This window comes from Leuciscus leuciscus (genome assembly GCF_965113295.1).
Source record: "Leuciscus leuciscus genome assembly, chromosome: 11".
NCBI classification, from domain to species: Eukaryota; Metazoa; Chordata; class Actinopteri; order Cypriniformes; family Leuciscidae; genus Leuciscus; species Leuciscus leuciscus.
Genome location: NC_138735.1, coordinates 13,700,117 through 13,721,570, shown reverse-complemented (window position 1 = coordinate 13,721,570; position 21,454 = coordinate 13,700,117). Strand labels below are relative to the sequence as shown.

The 21,454-nt window shown below is 40.2% G+C and overlaps 1 protein-coding gene and 1 long non-coding RNA gene across 2 annotated transcripts in view; one reads left to right on the top strand and one right to left on the bottom strand.

Annotated features, from left to right (window-relative positions):
- Positions 1–21,454, bottom strand: part of gli3 (GLI family zinc finger 3) — a 181,699-nt gene that overhangs the window by 71,799 nt on the left and 88,446 nt on the right. Inside the window, exon 4 of the mRNA XM_082183977.1 lies at positions 221–326. Coding sequence (XP_082040103.1) covers positions 221–326 — 106 coding nt within the window. The remainder of the gene's footprint in view (positions 1–220; positions 327–21,454) is intronic.
- Positions 4,406–5,447, top strand: LOC309509379. The gene is made up of 3 exons (XR_014209882.1): positions 4,406–4,536; positions 4,846–4,902; positions 5,023–5,447. It is a non-coding gene; the product is annotated as an uncharacterized lncRNA (long non-coding RNA).

Genomic DNA, 21,454 nt, shown 5'->3' with positions numbered 1-21,454 from the left:
AGTATAATAAAATAAAACACTTTTAATATGTATTTTGAATGTGTTCTTGCCAGTAGCCTGAATGACAAGTTATGGAAGCAAAATAGCCCAAAATCTCTAAATTGAACAGTGCCTGTAGTGTCTTACATTAAAATTAAATAGAAGGCTAAATACATTAATGGGGGCATTAAATATTGGAATAGACATAAATAAAGTTGTGAGAGTTTGTGTGTTTACTCACACATGTAGCGGTGGTACTGGCGAGGGTTCATAAATGTATCGGCCTTGTGCGTGTCTATCATCAATTGGTACCGGATGATGAAAAGCAGGAAAGAACTGGGGTGCAGCTGTAAAAAGAAAAAGAAAGATTATTAAAAACGAATTGCAATTAAATGTTTAAACAAAAGAACCATGTTACATAGTAATTTGTTTCATAAGGGTGCATTCACAGATTTGTTTTTTGCAAACAAACATAAAGCTATATAAGTACACTAACACCTAAAAAATACACAAATCTGTGTGCAGCATCATCATAAAAACACACAGTTGCTTCAAGGCTAATCAGCAACAACAACCTTTTGTGATAAGATATCCTGTATAGTATGTCCCACACGTGCTTGTGTTTGCATACTGCAGTGTTGGATTGCGTGCTCCGCTACATTTCAACAAGCTTCAAAAAATTATTCGTCACAACAGTCAGAGAGAAATGGGAAGACTTCCAGAGATAAAACATTAAAACACTGGGATAAAATCTGATCACAAACACAATCTATATTTAGACCTGATAGAGGAGGCTTAAAGTATAATCAGCATTACCCATCAGCATAAAAATCTTTCAAAGCAACTCAACAACTCGACTCAACTTTCATCACATAAATGGCGACTTTTAAAAATCTGAAGTAGTTCAACCCCTACTTTGAATCACTTTGAGTTTAAAAGTGCTCCACTGTTTTAGGTTATTCTGTGTGGAACTGGTGTCCTCAGCATGTGTGCAAACATAACAATTATTTTGGGTAATGTGAGGTCAGTTGACAAGTGTGACATGTCAGTGAGACCATGAAAGGGTATCTATGTCACGGAATCCCCAGATTCTAATTGTCTTAAGGATGGCATGCCTAAAGTGTGGCAAAGTGACGCAGCATCTTGTTGACTTCTCAGGGAACGTTCTCTTTCGAGGGAACTCAACGCTGTATCATGGCATTGACACTATGGAAACATCAATACAAGCACTGCTACACTGAGGAAGAATACCTGCCCAACAAAGCTGTGTAACAGAAACCACAGAAAGGTCCCAAGAAAGAAATAACCTGCAGATAGATGTTCTTTGAGGATCTCCAGCACTCTATCAAGCAGGCAGTGGACTGGGTTTACGTTGCGATGTTCACAACATTACACAAAGTTAGGGCATATAATTTCCTCAAAAGAACTCAAAATTCTCACAAAATCAGTTAAGACACAGAAAGTCATGAGCTGGTATCCCTCAGGGTCCAGACCCAAATTTTCCAAATCTCTGGCTGGAGGTGAAAGGGGTGAAAGCATCATCGAGGCAATACACCAGATCTGTAAACCATACCCGGGCTGACCAGAACAGAGCCACTAATAATAGATAAACTCAGTCTTGGCGAATGCTTGCTAGGACTCCCCGGAGCAGAGCTATCCGAGGAAAGGCATGCAGAGAAAGCCTCAGCCACATACAGTATGTACCATGGCATCCAGCCCCAATGGAGCTGGAGGAGTGAGGGCAAACCAGAGGGGATAGTGGGTCGACACCTTGGAGGTGAACAAGTCCACTTCCGCTTGGCCGTACCTCTGCCATATGGTCTCCACCACCTGTGGGTGGAGTCGCCATTCCCGGGGCCTCAGTCCCTGCCTCGACAAGATATCTGCTTTCACATTTGCATGCCACAGAATGTAAACTGCCCTCAGGGAGAGCAGTTTGTTTTCTGCCCAGAGTAGGATCTGCGGCCCCTGCCTGAATAGGGGGTGTGAATGCAGCCAGCACTGGTGATTGATGTAAGAGACCACTGTAGTGTTGTCCATGCAGACCAACACATGGTAGCCTTACAGTTGTGAGAGGAAGTGTTTCAGTGCTAGAAACACTGCCCTCATTTTCAGACAGTTTATGTGCCATGAAAGATGAGTATCCTTGAAAATGATGGTCCTTGATTAGTTGCTTGAAAGCTGCCTGTAACACGGTATGTTGTTATGGGAAGGAGGAGGTGGGAACCGGAAGAGATTGCAGAGCAAGCTTCTGAATCCAAACTGGGACCCTCCAACAGGGCCTTAGAAAGGGGGAAAGATGGGGGAATACTAACTGGACCTGTGATCCCCATGATTAAAGCCACCACCCCTCCTCGGTAGCCGCAGAACCTGAACCATGGGGCGCAGACTTTCGACTTTCCTCCCTCCAATCTGGGAACGGAGATTTTGTATTGTGCTCAAAGTGCACGCAATAAACCCCTTCGAGTGCATGCTCCTCTCCTAAATAAAACACACACGTGTGAGTCGTCCCCTGTAATATAGCTGGGACATGGTGTCACACATCTCCTATACTGTTTGCCTGCCATTTTTGTTGCTCTAACTACCATATGAGACAAACGAGATACAAAATATGACAAAATATACACACACGGTACAGACATGCGGCTTCCTGAAGACAAAGAACCTGGGGATTCCGTGACGTAGATGGTCTCATTGACGAGTCACACTACGTCACCAGACCTCATGTTGGCCAATAGAATTGGCATGCTTGCACACATGCTTCAGGCACCGGTTCTGCAGGAGGCGTTCTTAGAGTCAAAGCAGCGCCATAATGCAGTTTTGAGTTCCCTTGGAAGGGAACCAAGAAGCTTTAAAAACTACTACAAACCCTACAACCTCCAGCACGAGTTGCAGTCACACACAGACTGTGACACAGTGCAGCAGGAATCACAGTTCACTGATCACGTGACGATGGCGGAGGATTTGTTGCGCGACAGAACGTCTGATAAATGTCTTAGGGGCGGTTCACACGGAAAGCGTTTTTCCATTCCAATGTGCTACTTTTCCATTGTTTGTCTATGTATACACGCGCTACATGGATGTGTATAACGTTGCGCTCACGTCTTGCATCTTTTGCAGCGTCTCGCGCCTGACACATCATTCTAAAAACGCGGCTCAAGTTAAAATCGTTTAAACTTTTAAAAAACGCATCTCGGGACCTTGCGTTTTTTTCCATTCCACTGCCAGAGCCACTGCGATTTACAAAACAAAAACACGTTAGGTGTGAATGGCCCCTTATCTTGTAGAATGTGCACTCAGCACCACCACTACGGACTACACGCGATCACGAATTAAAAAAAGTGAAAGTAAAATACGAGCTCCCTGATGCCCGCAAATTAGGAATCTGACAACTCCTCCCAATATCAAACCTATCTCTGGACTGTGTAGTTGTGGCTCTGGTCTCTGTTTTGGTCTCTGTTTGCACTTTGAATCCTGAGATAGTACTTTGATTATGGTTGCACTTGTTGTTTGCACCAATAAGACTAAGAATTTAATTTAATTTAATTTAATTTGTTATTTGTACTGTTTTTATTTCTATTCAATTTGTGGAAAGGAGTTCAGTTAGGAGGTCACACACAGCCTCAATCAGAAGTTCTGGAAGCTCATAATTCATGTTTTTAGCTTATAAACATCTGCCGTCCTTGTGCCAAGGTGTTTAAGGGCTGTGCCCAGGGACCAATGGGCATCTGGGCCTAATGCTGCACCATGCCACGAGCGCCTCGCATTTGTAAAGCCCTGCTTTACCTCATTCCTCCCCTTACATTAGGGGCTGTTAACGTGTCATAGTCAAGTCAAGTCACCTTCATTTATATAGCGCTTTAACAGTATGGATTGTTTCAAAGCAGCTTTACAGTGATAATAGGAAATTAACGTAACAGATTGTTTAGGTTTTACAACAGCTCTAGGATAAAGTTATTGTGCAGCTAAAGTTAGTTTTGATTGATTGATTCACTTCCGTTGCGAAGATTCATTAGTTATTAACTTAGGGGGCGATAACACAACACCGTTCTAACAGGAAAACCCTTAACGCGCTCCGGCTGCCCATCCGCACAAAACAGTACCTGGTGTCTCGAGAACGCACTCCCTGAAATAGGTTCGAAGGTGCAAGCGATTATCCGTTATCGCTGCACAAACCTCAAAAACGCGAACCGGCGATAATGCAGATGTCGCGCAAATGCGTAACCTCGGATAAACAAAGAGACCAGGCACGTGCAGAGGGGGGGGGCGTTGGGTGCTCGAGCACCTGCCCTTTTGCCCCTTGGTGCCCAAAGTGCCCTTTTTTTTCAAGGCAAAATTTCCTCTCCTTTTTTGTAACTAAAGGCCCTTTTGTGGATGCCTGCCCAATCTAACTATTAGTAAAATTAATGAATAATTTAGCCGTAAATAAAATGACCCACATGATGACCTTTCACCTGACGAACTCAACCGGGACGATTCCTCACGCTGCACGCGCATTTTTAAAATTTGCGCGGCTACGCGCACTACCAGACGATATCTTCAACTCTGCGGCTGCTGGTAAGTGGTGTTTCATTCTCAGCGAAGTGCTTATGATGTTTGTTTACTTATTATTATTATTTTACAAGAACGACGTGAAGAGAGCATGCAGAAATGTTTACATTGCTGTCTGTGTGTAGGCTGTAGAAGTTACGTTAGCTTGCTGTTTAGGGAGAAAAGTTTCACGGGTGTCGAGGGGTCTGGTCTTTTTATGTTATTTATACTTTAAACTATTATTATTATTACAATATTTATTTAAAAAACGTAGAGTGCCTTAAAAATGATCACAACACTGGTAAGACTTACCAGTATCTTATGTTTTGTGTGCAGCAGCCTCTGTGAACATCTCCCCTAGCAGCCTGGGCAGAGTCTGCAGCTTTACAGCAGGTCAGTGAGCTAGTGAGCCAGTTCCAAACACTGTCAGCTATCTTTACATCTTGTCATGGTCACATAAAAATTGTTTAATCAGCTAATATATCTCCTATATGTTTGTTTTAATGTCTACAGTCTCAGATCAACTCCAGCAGTATCATCATCAGCAGCAGCAGCAGTAACAACAGCAAAGGCAGCAAACTCACTTAAGGACTTTAGTAAGAATTTACCAGAAACAGGTATCACATTAATGTTAAAAATATTGTAAAGTATTAATTGCTGTATTTTTTTTCTGTTTGCTTTGTTTTTATTTTCATTGTATAAATGTAACTCTTGTATTTTTGTAAATCAGTTTATGCCATGAAAATAGCCACAGATGCTGACATGGCATTAAATAAAACTATACTATACTGTACTGTACGAAACGTGGGCCACGTTGATTTTGTCCTACACAGTTTACTATAACAGCTGTTCTTTATTATTCTGTAGGCTATAACAGAGAAGGAAAAGCCATCAGGTTGGGGCAACTTAAGATACTTCAGTTTCTAATCCCAGAGTTATTCATATGTAGCCTACACATAATTATTTAAATTTTTTAACTTTTAAACTTAAAATTTGTCTTTCCTGTTTCTTTTTCAAAACTGCATCAATGCATTTGCTGCCGTATCGATACAGAATCATCCATATTGATATATTGCTGTATTGATATTTTGAGCACAGCCCTATTTAAAGCCTTGTTCCATGTGCCCCCTTTTATACTTTGAGCACCTGCCCCTCCAGAGGTCTCTGCACGGCCCTGAAAGAGACTAATAGATGCCATTCTTCTTATGATGTAACAAGTACATACATCAGGATTTATGGGGAGTGTTCCCGGTTCTGACTGACCTAATCTATGCAGCCTAACATTGAATTATAGAAGTCTATAATGTGATATGTGTATGCTAGGCCAAAGAGATGTGTTTTTAGTCTAGATTTGAACTGACAGAGTGTGTCTGCTTCAATGTTAGGAAGATTGTTCCAAAGTTTTGGTGCTAAATAGGAAAGGGATCTACCACCAGTAGTCGATTTTGATATTCTAAGTATTATCAACGGGCCGGAATTTTGAGATCGCAATAGACGTGAAGGACTATAATGCGTTAAGAGCTCGCTCAAGTACTGGGGAGCTAAATCATTCAATGCTTTGTAAGTAATCAGCAAAATTTGTTTAATAGGGAGCCAATGCAGTGTTGAAAGAACCGGCTAATATGGTCATACTTCCTGGTTCTGGTAAGAACTCTAGCTGCTGCATTTTGGACCAGCTGTAGTTTGTTTATTAAGCGTGCAGGGCAACCACCCATAATATCATTACAATAATCTAGCCTTGATGTCATGAACGCATGAACTAATTGTTCTGCATTTTTCATTGAGAGCATATGACGTAATTTAGATATATATTTTTAAGATGAAAAAATGTGGTTTTACAGATACTAGACAGGTGACTTTCAAATGAAAGATTGATACACCATGTAACGGCACTCAGAAAGCTAACTGGTGAAACTGAAAGTACTGCAGCTCTCATTCCAACACTAGTCCTTGAGAAAATCATATCTGATAAGATCAAAAAGTGCAGAAAGCCAGAAAGAATTTGACACTGGACCCAAATGTGTTTTTGAGGGCTGTTGGACTATTTCTTCTCCTTTAACGAAAAGAACATAGAAAGAACTCAAACAGGGATGCATTAGAAAGCTGAATTTATGACCAGCTGCATGCTGGGAAACACATATAATCAGAAATGAGAAAGGATCCATTATCAAATCATTACAAAATTATAACAACAAAACAGGACAATCCAGTGATATATTTCAAAGAGTTTAGATTTTTGCATACAAGACTGAAATTACATTGCCATAGTATTGCTATATAGTTTCTCTGAGTATTTTTAAATAATATTTTAGTGTAATTACAACTTTTCTATCCCAATCTCTCTCTTTGTTCTTCTTTTATCACTCCACAAAACATATACTCTACATATACTGTACAGCACTCCAGTAAACCTTCAACTCTCTCCTCGCTATCTTTCAGCACTTGTTTTATTCCACTCTGTTCCTGTTCCATCACTCATAATATTATGTTCATCCCTCACATCAACACTCATCTCTCCCTTGCTCCTCAAAAGTTGTATGCTCCCAAATTCAGCTTTCTCCACTCCATCAGTAGCTCATTTCAGAGCCGCTCTGCACTCTGTCAACCCTCCTCTCCCACGTTCCTCTCTTCTCCTTCATCAACTTCTTCTTCCTCTCCTGTATCAACCCCGCTATATTTCCACACCAATTCTTTCACTTTTTCCTGTTCCTTATCTCTTATTTTCTCTCAGCCTCACTCATATGCAAGTGATCATTGTTATGGGCACCTTTAGCTTATATATATTGAAAAATCTTTTTTTCTTTTTTTTTTTTGTATATGGTTGCTAATTTTAACAAGGTAACTAGCAGTAAAGTAACTTGAAAACCCCACTTGTTTCCTAAAATGTATTGTGTGATGGTAATGAAAGAAGTATTGGGGACAACAATTATAATTTTTTTAATAATTCTACACATAAATAAATAAATAATTTAACACGAAATCTTAAGTTCTTCGTTATCTTTTTTTTTTTTTTTAGTTTTGTAATTTTAAGAAAATTTCAATAAATCTATAAAATTATCTTTGTTAAAAAAATGTCAAGGTAGGGGACAAGTAAAATAATCATTAAAAAATTTGAGATAATGAGCACTCATGAGAGATTTATATAATTTAATACAAATTCTTAAGTTCTTGGTAATATTCATTTTAAAGTTTTGTAATTTTAAGAAACTTCATAAATTTATTTAAAGTGCCCCTATTATGGTTTTTCAAATACGCCCTGGAGTCTAGACTGGTGTAATCAGGTGGGTGCTGACTCCAGGGCGAGGGACCTTGGGCAAGGAAGGTCCAGTGGGCAGAGACTCTGGAAGGGTGGTCTCGGCGGGACGATACTCTGGAAGGCTGGTCTCGGCAGGACGAGAATCCGGAAGAGTGGTCTCGACGACACGAGACTCTGGAAGGGTGGCCTCGACGGGACGAGACTCTGGAAGGGTGGTCTCGACGGCACGAGACTCTGGAAGGGTGGTCTCGGCAAGACAAGACTTTGGAAGGGCGGCCTCGACGGGACGAGACTCTGGAAGGGCGGCGGGGATGGAAAGGGAATCCGAATCTGCTTCTCCAATGGTGCAGGATGATCCACTCACCCACCGGATGTTCTCGATGTATTCCCTCAAGGAACACGTGGTGGCAGTCCATGTGGCGCAGCCGTCCCATGGTGCTTTCTAAACGCAGTGGTCAAGGAGGCTCAAAAGCCTGACAACTCAGCACCACTGCGTGGTGGAGCTCTGTGGGTGGAGGCCTCAACATGACAACTCTCTAAAACAAGAGGAGGCCTGGCAACGTCCTAAGCAAAACTCTACTCATAGTGAAAGGGCATGACTAAGGAGGCTCATAGAAAGCAGTAACTAAGGAGGCTCACTGATAGCCTACTACTTAGTAAACTATCTGGCGTCTGAAAAAGCATTCACAACCAGCTTCCTTCTGAAAGCAGTGGCCAATAAGGCTTGCAAAGAGCCCAAACACAGCACTACTGCCTGCCGAGCTCTGGGGACGGAGGCCTGAATATTGCTATCGGCGTGCTACGCTCAGAGCAGCTTACCAAGGAGGCTTCGCAAAGCCTAACTCTGACCCGCTATTCAGGTGGATCTCTAGGGAGTGTAGGCCTGAAAGAGTGACTCTCTATAAAGAGAGGAGGCCTAACGACACTCAGCTGCTGTAAAGGCAGTAGTCAAGGAGGTTCACAGAGAGCCTAACAACCTAGCTTACTGCCTGGCTGATCTCTGAGGACAGCATGGCGACTCACTCTAGCATGAGGCAGCCTAACAATGTCCTATGCTCAGGAGCTAAACGCACATGCTCCTCTCTCATGTACAAACAAACAGTCTCCTGAAGACAAGAAAGACGAAGACGTATTTTACAGGTGCCTTTTATACTCACGGTCGCACCAGTGGTGAAGTCATAGGCTGCCACATGCTAGGGCTGCACAATTAATCGCAATTTCCATGTAATCGCACTTAAACCGATTTGGCTTATTGCAATTTTGAAATCGCAAAGACTGATTATTTTTTATAATTTTGTCAGCCGATCCAGGTTACTACCGATCAGCCGCACTGCACTGACAAGCTGCGCATAATAGCAAGCCTTTGCCAAATCGCGTGCGGTTTCTTTGCGATTAATTGTGCAGCCCTGCCGCATGCCAAGGTCAAGTTCATTGTCGTGTTTAGACTCATGCCTCAGACACCAGTCATGCCTGAGGCATTCCCCATAGCAACCCCTAGGGAACGCAACTTGAGTTCCCCTTCGAAAGGGAACATGATATATAATGTTATCTGTCCATGAGAGAACAAAAGCAAACAGTTTACAGAGAACAAAAAATTATTAAAGCTATCTAATATCAGATAACGTATATATAATGGCCGTGGGCTTTTATTTTATTTTTTTTAATTAACGGGCTCGTCGAGGTCGACCCGTTCGGCAGATTTACCTCAGCTCGACGAATATGCAGTCCGTTTTCAAACCGACGACTACTTCAACGCAGAATAATGACGTTTTTCGCATATCAATGACGTGCGGGTCGGATACATGCGACCTGGCCGTTCAGACTGAAGTCGCATTTGAAAAGATCGGATATGTATCGGATTTGGGACCACATACCCAAGTGGCCTGGGTCGCATTTGAAAAGATCGGATCTGTGTCGTTCAGACTGTCATGAAAAGATCAGATACAGGTCGCATATGGGCAAAAAAATCGGAATTGGGTCGTTTCAGCCTGCAGTGTGAACGTAGCCTAAGTTTTATTTAGCAAGCATGTCAAGTCAAGTCAAGTCATCTTCATTTATATAGTGCTTTTAACAATGTAGATTGTTCCAAAGCGGCTTTACAGTGATAATAGGAAATTAAAGTAACAGAGATTGTTTTGGCTTTATAGCAGCTCTAGAATAAAGTTATTGTCCAGCTAAATTTAGTATTGATTGATTCACTTCTGTCGCAACGATCATTAGTTATTAACTTAGGCGGTTATTAACACGACACCATTTTAACAGAAAACTCTTTAAGTTCTCTCTACGCAAACTTTAAAAACGAGAACCTGTGAGAATGCTGATGACGTGCACATGCGTATTACGAGTTCAGTCTATAGGTATGCACAAATGGAAAAGACCATTTACAGCCAATACAGGCAATTTAACATAGGAAATATATGGTTTTCAAAGCTTTTTAACAGTTATAGCGCCACCTATGGTCCGATCTCCATAAAATTGTGCATGCTTGTTTAGAATGTTATGTCACATATGCTCATTGCTCACCAAGTTTTCGTTTAGGATTTATAGGCTTTTGAGTGTATTTTGCCACGGCCATTTTCTAAATGACCCTGTTATAGACCTTATGCGCCAGAGAAACGCGGGCGCCGCCATCTTTAGAATATTGTCTTTGAACTTCTGTTTTTGCGGTCGCTCTGTATATTCCTATGGCATTGCTGTCCAGGAGTAATTAGCTTTTGAAGTGGATTTACTTAAAGGGATAGTTCACTCAAAAATGAAAATTATGTCATCACTTACTCAACCTCGTGTTGTTCTAAACCTGTATGGGTTTCTCTGTTCTGTTGAACACAAAAGAAGATATTTTTAAGAATGTCGGTAACCAAACAGTTGATGGACCCCATTGACTTCCATAGTGGGGAAAAAAAATACTATGGAAGTCAATGGGGTCCATTTGACTTCCAACTGTTTGGTTACCGACATTCTTAAAAATATCTTCTTTTGTGTTCAACAGAACAGAGAAACCCATACAGGTTTAGAACAACACGAGGTTGAGTAAGTGATGACACAATTTTCATTTTTGAGTGAACTATCCCTTTAATGTAAAGTTAACGAAAGTTATGAGGATTGTAATGTTTAAAGCAGATGTCTTAACAAATTTCAGTAGACCGGGAAGATTTTAAAACGAGCCGTTCATTCATAAATATGCAAGATTGCTGTGAAAATACAGACCGGAAGTCAAAAGACAACGAGCGGAGCGCTGAAAAGGGGCGGGACTACATAAGGTCTATAGCCATTCAAATGCAAAAGTTCAACTTTTTTTATTTTTTTTTATAATTATTGATCTAGAGAGTCTAGATAATTGTTCTAGACTGGTTTGGTTCCAATCGGCGAAAAACCTAGGACTAGTTTGCAAAAGTAGATTTTTAATATAATCGCGAATATTTAATGAATGATTTGATTGACAGCAGTAGTTCTTGAGGCAAAGCTGTTCAGTATGAGGAGATCTATCAAAAGATATACATTTTGTGTGCATGTGTGTAACACCACGTGATTACAGCGCCGTAAAACTTGTTTGCGCCAACTAGTGACCGATTTCTTTCAAGACCTCAGACCTCAAGGGCCATGAGTCGAACATGCCCACTGAGTTTTGTTCTGATCAGCTTCCGAACGGTCAGGTGGTCATAGCCCTTTTTATGTTTTTCTCATGTTATAGCGCCACCTAGTGTTCAATCGTCGCTATTTTTTTACTGTGACCTCAGATTGAACAAATACATATGTGTACCGAGTTTGGTGAAGATATCTAATTTACTTCTCGAGTTATATCCATTTTAGTAAAATAGGCTCCTCCCACAACGTACATTTTCACCCTTAGTGACTTTTTTCAATAGTAATTTTCTGAAGACAACTGCTACACTTAGTAAAGGCCCAAATTGTGCATTTATAAATTGGTTGTTATTAAAATAAAGCTGCACATCTGCATAAAAATGTAGTTCATAATAAAGAAATTTACATACCCTGTTTCTCTAAAAATCGTCGATTGTCTTACCATGATTTAGAACTGAAGGATTTAAAGCTCATGAGAATGTCTACGATGCCATCTTAAAAAAAATTAAATAAAAAAAATAAAAAGCGAGAAAAAACACACCTTAAGCTATAGCAGTTTAATTTGCTATCACATTTTATATTTTGTGGTTTTGCGGTTTGTGTGAGTCCTAATATTTCCAAGACTAAGACCACAGGTCTTATAAATAGTTAATATATAAATAAATAACTATAATAAAAAAATATTTTTAACTAGGGCACTTATTTTCAAAGATGTGGTACCTTGTTGTAGCACTATAATTATGCATTTTATAAGTACTTATATATATATATATATTATAGTTTTGAATTTGCAATACAGCTATTGTATTGAGATAAATAGCTTTGGCTCTGCATCCAAAGTAAAAACAGGAGGACAACCAGTATTTGGCTGAGAAATGGCCTCTAATCTCTAGTACACCAGTGCATTGCCTCCTAGGAAGTACTTCATCAGGCCTATAGTGACGCAAGAAACTTCCTAGAAAGGGAGCAAAGGGAGCACCCTTTCCCAAAGTTACTAATTTAGTTTAAACTTTTTCAAAAGCATGCTGTAAAGTTCGGTCTACCTTTCCCAACAGCCCTGCTTTTGAACTTCCACTTTTTGTAGCCATGCATAATGCAGAGGGCAATTTTTTGCTATCATTATTTCACAGTGCATTCATTAAGAAGCGATTATAAAGGGTTTTAATGAAAGAGCTGATTAAAGGCAAACTTTGACCAGACTCATTAGTTTCTGATGGAACACAAACACACGTTGAACAGAAAAGAGAGTGTGAAGATGATCACAATTACAGCTTATTATTTAGGAGGATGATACGCCCTGAAGCATTTACTAAAATCTCTCCCATAATTATTTTATGAACACTTACTTCTTTCCTTCTCCTTTTCTCTCTTCAAGTTTTATTACACATGCTCTTTGGGGGGACTGCCGTAATATTATGTTAACTCCCTGATTGAGAGGTAATTGTATTGTGACCAACAGATCAGATTGAGAGAACTGCTTCTTCTGGCACTTAAAAAGTCATAAGCAAGTCCAAGAAGAGAAAACTTTCAATGATCAACAGTGTAGCATTGCTGACCATCCTCCAAACACCTCTGGGTCAATGATGTAACATTCCTTTAAAAAAAAAAATAATAATAATAAAAAAAAATTCAACCAACCAACAAACAAACAAAAACACACACACACACACACACACACACACACACACACACACACACACACACACACACACACACACACACACACACACACACACACACACACACACACACACACACATTCAAAAATGCAACTATTAATACAAATACTTGAATACAGCTTCTATGATGAGTATGTTTTTTTGGTCATTTGTTTTTTGGACTGGATAAACAAAAATGTCAGGATGATACAACTGTCCTGATATCTTATGCCACATTAAAAGAATTATACATTTTTGGGGGAAAAAAACCTTGTGGAATGATCTTCTATTAACATGTTTTATTGATTTATTCAAATACAAATAAGATCTTACAAGATCTCACATTCAATGCTTAAATAAAACATGTTGTGATGTTTTTTCCAAACCATAAGAAACCAGACTGAATACAAAAACTTGTTTACAAAGACGTGTTTTATGCAACAAAAAAAAAACATAATAAATGATAAATTGTTAGAGAAAGGGAGAGAGGCTGGTGAGTTTGTGAATCAGTAATGTAGAACATATGATGGCTCTGTGCCATTCTATGTTGTGTGTGCGCCTTGCACGTTGCCAGATTTCATTACGCCACTTCACTTGCTCATGATCTCACTGCTCAAACATGCTCGCCTGCACAGAGCTGATGACTGAGGGGCCAACGAGCAATAAACCCTGTGAGTTTGTGCAAATTGTACGTGCCAATGGGAAAGCAAGTGCTTATTTCACCGTATATGTGTGTGCAAACCAGAAAAAAACAAAGTATCACAGGCAACCAAACACACCCATTCACACCTGTGTGTGCTTGTAAGCAGTTGATAAGCTCATGATGAGAAGCATACCTTAAGGACACCAAATATTGCAAACAGCACGCGTCTGGTAAAGCATTCCGAAAACAGGCTGCAGGATCCAGCTGTGTCTGCGTGTAAACACACATGAGCACTGTTGAGCGCTGCTCTGCGGGGGTTGCTGTTGACTTGAGCATTCTGTTTAATTATAGTTCCCGATTGGTGTGACGGTAATGGGCTAATTACAGCTGTATAAATTATCCAAACGTACCAAATGTGTCTGGAATTGAGGTGGTGGAGTGCAGGCATGGGAAACAAAGCAGAAATACAGAGGGAGGGAAGGAAGGAAAGGAGGGATGGATGGATAAATATTTTGGTTGTTAAAGTGTGTGTTGTGAGTCGGACTGTAGGTTTTCGGCCCTCTCTGGTGTTCATCACTTAGTTTAAATGCTAACAAATTCCACCCGCTTAGATTGATTCCATTCATTCAACATCCAACTTGTAAATAGTGAGGCTGATTATTTTATTAAAAAAATAAAATTAAAATAAATAAAAAAATTAAGAAAATATTAATTCAGAGTAATTATATTTAGTTATATTATAATAATTATATTTCTGAATCCCTTTTTTTTTTGGACAAAAAACAAACAAACAATAAAATAACAGTGAATAATTGCTCATAAACAGTTTTTTAATCAAATAATTTGACAATATATTGTGATAGCATAATATGGTCAGTCTTGCAAAAGTGAATAAATAAAGGTTACTATTTCTATTCCTATCCTTTCCCCTGTATACATGTAGGGATTATGTAACAAAATGTATGCTGTATAGGGATGGAAAATAATGATTATGCTTCTCTACAGTCCAGCATAAACTGGAAAAGGAGGGGTTGGGAGAAAAAAAGTTGGTCTAATTGTGGCTTTATCAAATAAAGTGCCAATCACATAACAGAATCCTTCTATTCATCCCTCAGCGGGATAATTAAGGAGGGTCAGTATGGCAATAATTCCCTGTGCCTCTTTTGAACAAGGGACAGCAGGAGTGAAGAGAGACGAGTCTGCATTAAGGTAATCAGTGTAATCATGGTCAGGTCTCGGAGGTAGATAAGGGTCAGCACCTCAGGGCAAATTAAGACCTGTACCTAACTGGCTCCATTTGTCTCACTTTCAAATTTCTCACTAGCTTTTCTCATCCTGTTTCAAAAATGTTAACCACTACACTTTCTGACTTTGCAATTCTAAATATATTGTAAATAAAATTAGCTTTGGGTTCAACAGCTGATGTTCTCTGATACTGCTCCAACACAAGATAAATTGGCACAACTATTGGTTTTCATTTTTCACATTTGTCATTTGTTCTTTTTGTTTACACATCCACATTCTGCACTTCGCTCCGTCCCTCAGCGGAAACCCGCATCCCTCTTGGCACCTTGAGAGTTATGGCCCAAAAACAAGCAGGAGTTGTAATCCATTTATTCTGTCCCACCAAACAAAAACTACTCAAATAATCCTCGACAACACAGGTCTTGTCGAGAGACCAGGCCTTAGGAGAGAGAGAAAGCACAACTTAGACAGTCAGGGAGTGAACATCTCTCTTCCTGTTTCTCGCTGTCTCTCGCTCTCCCTCGCCGCCTCTTTATCAAGCAGGTGGTGCCCAGGGGTGGCTGGCCAGGGCTGGCAGACAAAAGCGTATGTGTGTAAACTTTAAAGCTGATTAACCCGGCCCCACTGCCTTAATGAGTGCGCCGAGTAGCGGGCACCTCAGAGACCTCCGCACTGAACCCTTCCTGCGCTTCAGACCCAGCCAGTCATCCCACTCCACACACATCAAAGAGCTTCCAGCACAGAGCGGAGAGGTGAGGAAAGTGGGGGGATGGTGGGAGATGAGGAGGGGGAGGATGGACAGAGGGATCCCTTATCTCCTCCTGAGAGGATGCTGCTCTGCAGAGTGAGATTGTCTCGAGCTGCCACCTGTCCCAGCCATCTTTGAAGGCAATGCTAAGCCTGTGATGGGCCTGACCTCCTTCAGCTCCCTTTCTTTTATGTTTCTTTTTATTTTCTGCTTAGTTACTATCCCCTCCCACCCTTTCCACCTAGCATTCTTCCCCTCCACCCCTCTCTGTCTTGGCTTTTCTTGTGATTAGTACTTGAGGCAGGGATGCGTCCCTTGTTACCGCATACAGACTCATAATAATAATTAAAGGAGGGAAACGTTATTAGTGCTTTCTGTCCCTTCAAATAAATACCTAGGAAAGCACCAAGTGGTGGTTTCCCTAACATTAAAGGGGACATGATTTCCTTGCTCTTTTGAGAAATAGTTCAATGTATCTGATAGACATAATCTGACATTAACAACACCATTGTGATATACCATCTAAGCAGAAAAAAAGAAAATGTCATTAAGACATTTTCAGGGTTGTGATACTATACTACTATACTATAAAAAGAAGTGGATACGTGCAATAAGTATAAATAGCATTTAACAACTATTTACACTTAGTGAAAATAACATCTGTCGCTATTTTTCGAATTTACTGTTAGCCTCCCGAAGTTTTAAGAAGTTAGGACTTGCCTAAGTTATAGTCATAATGGGCCATACCAGACAAATATAAAAAGAAATATCTGCTAAACTGTTTAGTAGATCAAAATTAATTATTAAATCATTATTTTTATAATGTACAAAGTGTAAAGTCTATCCCCTAACTCTAAAGGGCCTTTCACACTGAGTGCGATTAAGCGACTTGAATGTATGTCTCAATGACTCTCTTGTACGAAACAATAGATCCCTATGGAGCTATTCACACCAGGCATGATCAATCACATTATTTTTTTCGACCAGTGTGTCGATTTTTTTTTTTTTTTGCCCTGCAACGAAATGAGCCATCCAATTAGATTTGAGCTTACCCGAGCCGCTGCTGTTGCAAAAAAGTGTAAGAGTGGTGGCGTTGTTTTGAAAACCTGTGTAAACACAGAAGAAAAGTATTCCGGAATAGAAAAGAGAATGGATATTGTGTTATCATTGGTATCTGCATGTTCTTTATACAGATTATAATTTCTATTCATTTTCCACTGAATTATGCGATCTGAAGAGCTTGAAACAGCGTACAGAGCGCTGTTTTCTTCCGTGAGTCATAGAGATCATTCGCTCTAGAGCTGTGAATCATATTATGGAATCATAACTCCTGCCCTTCCTAATGACAACATTGTGTTCCACTTTAGATAGCAGTCAGAAGTTATTTTACATACTCGATGATGGTTTCTGTATACTACCAAACTTTATTTATCTTAATTTACTGTTGTATATTGTGCAGCGGATGAGGTTAAAACCAAATGGGAAAACCTACGAAATACATATATGAGGAAAAATGTATTCTCGCCACCTACCGTGCAGGCGGGAATTAGCTGAAGGCAATCAATCGTATCTTGTTCAGTGTGAAAGCTCCGTTCATCAGCGATTCGCTTAGCTTTATCGTGCCACGCTCAGTGTAAAAGGGCCTTTACTCCTAAACCTACCCTTCACAGACATTTATTTTTATTTTTTATTTTCATAAAACGTAATTTTTTATGATTTATAAGCTGCTTTTCCCATGGGAACCTAAAAATGTCTCTTAAAAATTACTAGTATTTTTATCCTTGTGGAGAAATTTGGTCCCCATAATGTAGGGAATTCCAGGTGCACACACACACACGCACACACACACACGCACACACACACACACAGAGGACTGGAGCGAGTGTAATGCTGTCTGAATACCCACTGAGGATGAGAGTGAGAACCAGTGGTGTGATTTATTTACACAGTAGTAGTCCACTCGAAAAAGAGAGAAAGAGAAAGGGACCTCATAGTCAAGCCATTGTTGTAGTCTCCCACGTTTTTAAATTTCTCATACAGATAAGAAGTTTCCAAGAAAAACTGATGTCCATTACTCCAGTATCAGGCTGAGGAACATTTCCACTCTATTCCAACATGCTTCACCCTGAACCCTCCAGGCGAAAGAAAAAAGAAAAGAGGGAAGTCAAAGAAGCACATGAATCTAATGGTACAGCCATACACGGCAAAACTCCTTTAATAACCTCTATAAAAGAGGATCATAAGATTATCTGTGGTGTACTAAACTAAGAAGGATAATAACAGTAAAAGATTCACTTTCAGAATGAAAGGATCAGGATGAAGGAGAAGAAGAGACTTCTTACTAGTGCCCAAAGACTGCTCCCGGCATCTTGGCCCCTGTGAGCTCTGGTTAAGCCGTAGCAGGGCCCCTCTTTCACAAATCCAATATGGAAACAACCATGCAGACCATCCTTGCCATTAAAGTTGTTAGTGAGAGCCTCTCTATGGCTTGTATCTTCATTTTGAGACATCATTGTATTTTTATGATTTCATTGCAAAAAAAAGTCATTAAAGCCATGTAAACTTCGGAGTATAAACTCCAAACAAAAAGTATGTGGGTGTTTCTTCAACCAAGGACATGCTCAAAAAATATTAAATCTATAAATGATTAGAAAAAAAATCCAAATACAAAAACCTTGTTACTCGTATAGATGAGATATGTATTAGAATTGAAATGCAATGTTTTGCTGAAATGTTTACCTGGTATCTAGCCAGTGAGACTGATTTTCATTCAGTCATAAATACACGTCAACTCATGTCATCAAGACCACGGGGTATAAGGTGAACCTCTCAACATCATACTGCTCTAGATAAGTTCTTAGGAAAGGACAAGGTTTCATTTAAACAACAACTAGCATGTAAGGAGGTTTACATAAATATTTATTATGTCCAAGTAAAGTCCTAGTCAAACAACCAACTCCACATCTTCATTTGATATGGTTATCCAGAATACACTAGCTGTTAGATTGGTTCTGGTCATGTCTATATCCTTGACAGCAGATGTTTACAGTTCAGTGGCCAGTGAAGGTTTGATTTTAGAGGTAAGGGGGAAATAACACCCAGCACTACCCACCCAATATATCAGTGTCAAGCTCAATCTTTTTCACCATCTCAGAAAGCCCTCTACAAGTCTTTTGTTCAGGCGGCGGTGGCATGCTATGCTCCACCAAGGGCACTGAAGTGGGAATATCCTCTGATATGGTGCGCACCAATGCAGAGCTGACCAGACAGATGCAAGCAGTTTGGATGTGTCTGTTTGGTGGGATATCATCAGTCCCTCCTCGTGTTGGTTTGTCTGGACTCTGGTGCAAGGCATCAATGAGGCTTTGGTAGAGGATTATAGGCTTCAGGAAACTTGGTAGATCTTTATCCAAGCAAGAACACAGGACTGAAACTGTAGCCCCACAACGCTGATCAAGCTAAAGGTGGGAGCCAGTTTGCTTTTGAGTGGGGACAATATTTCACACTGAGAAGTTGTAGACCGACACTAAATAGGCTTAGGAGTTGACCCTCTTTGCAGTAATGACACTCATGGGCTTGAATGTAAAGGACAAAGGGGCTTCAAAGAGCTAAACTCTCAAAATCTTTGGGAAAGTGCTTGTGAAAAAGCACAAATGCTTTAAGACCATAAGGACAGCCAAGACTGCACTGTGCAACGTGAATAAACCTATTGTTCAGTTGAGTTTTCTGAGGAAAAAGGATATGGCTTTGCGCTGCTGGGACAACCATGTGTATGTCCAAGATTTTAAAGCATTGAGGAACGGCAAGATTTTATCCCTCCCTGCTTGCCTTGTTCAAAACATTCCCATTCCATCTTTAGATTCATATAAAAGGGAAACATTCAATTCAACAAGCTTTAATTCCCATAACAGGACATGGCTCTTACTGGAGAAGGGCACATCTGTTTAAGAAAATACAAACAATTAGGAAAGAGGATAAAGAGAGAGAAGAGAAGGCTCTTCCACTTCCCCAAGAGAGATAAGAAATGCAACGGCAGCAAGTGCCTCACTGTTGCTGCTTCCCGATGACCAGCGAACAATATAAACAGATGTCACAGTGTTAGCCGCATTTCACACTTCCACATATTTAGTGCTCTTCCCTTCATTAATCCGTCTTTCAATCCTGCCGTCTTATCTATACTGTGCATTAGCATGGTGCTAAGCAGGATATGGGACTCTTATCCAGTGTTTGTGTGAGAAAAGAGGATAAGTCTCAGGAATGACGGCTAATGCTAATGCTTCGACTAATGCTCACAAAGAGGGCTATTTATCCTGTGCGCTCTTTATGCAAAATTCGCTGGTCCTTTATGCACTTATGCAGTGTGTGTCTACACAAGAGTTTGTGTAAATGCAGTATTAGCACCTTGACTCGCTGAAGTAACGGAGGAGATTTGTAGGACTTTCTCAGAGGTCCTTGCTGTTTTCATGCCTTGCCCCTCCTCTGGCACTTGTCGTTTGGAGCTTTGTTCCTGACACCCACTCCCAGGGTGCCCCTCTGTGTGTTACCGTGGTGACCAGGTGTGCAGAGGCGGCAGGTGGAGGCTCATTTAGGCGCATTAGGCCTTGACATGCGCCAGCAGGAAGAGTAATCACGCTTTACCTGCCACTAGTACTAGTGCATACACAGCACAAAGAGCCCGACTCGCTCTCCATCACATACTCTCACACACGCACAGTCTCACACTTACACTAGCACACACCTGGGACGCATTTACGAGCTGATGGATCTCCAATGGGAAAGAGAAATGCAGGGGGCTCTGTCGAATGTGAGTGTGTGCATGTGTATTGGGGTCAAGGTTTTTCACAACTCAAAGCCTGCAGAACTGAGTGAATGGCACCAGTGTGTGTTTTAAAGCAGTGATGGGGATAGGGAAGGGTTAGTTAAATGGTTCTGGCCTCTCATAATCCCCTCTGGTGAGGAGTGTACACCACATCTATAATCAACGATACACCGAGCCCTTTATTTAATCATAGTTGCTTTGCAGTCTAGACAATATAGGTTTCAAACGTCACACTGCAAGAAAAAAAAAAAAGAAAAAAAAAGGTTTACAGTATTGAATACCCCTGGGCTGAAGCAGTAATTCACCTTTTTAATTTTTTATGTAAACACCTTAGTCTACCTGGAAGTGTGCACTGTTTTATTTAAAAAGTTGGACTAATAGCAGTATTGTGTAATTGTGTAATTAAAGTGTAACATGTATTTAATCCTTTAAATATTTAATTTCGCATTGTGTTATGTAAACTTGGACAGACAGATGAAGGACTAGCTTGACTATAAAAAAAATCTGCTTTAGCTAAATTATAACTGCACAAATAAATATTCTTACAGAGCCCATAAGTAATCACCTAACGTAGCAACAACAAAACACCATGTTATTGTTGCAGTAAGTTATACGTTTTATGAAAATATAAAGAAAATATAAAGAAAATATAAAAACCTATTCTGGATCTTTTAGGGATTCTCTTATTGTGAGACAAATAAGTAATGGTATATGCAACTTATGGAGCTGTAGATATTAGTTTAACAGGACTTTAGGACATTCTCACTCTGTTGTTCAGGCCAACTTTAGCAATTTACAAAACATTTTTTTATTTAATAAGAATCAAATCAAATGCCAGTGGCATGTCTGCGAAATGTCTCAAAAGCAATAATTTCTTCCTGAAGAGTGAGACATGGGAAGAGTGCCTCGCACTCCTTCTAGCATTCATTCCATCATCAACTTTCTCCACTCCACAGTTCATTGCTGCCCTGGTGATCCCCCATGCAGAGAGAAT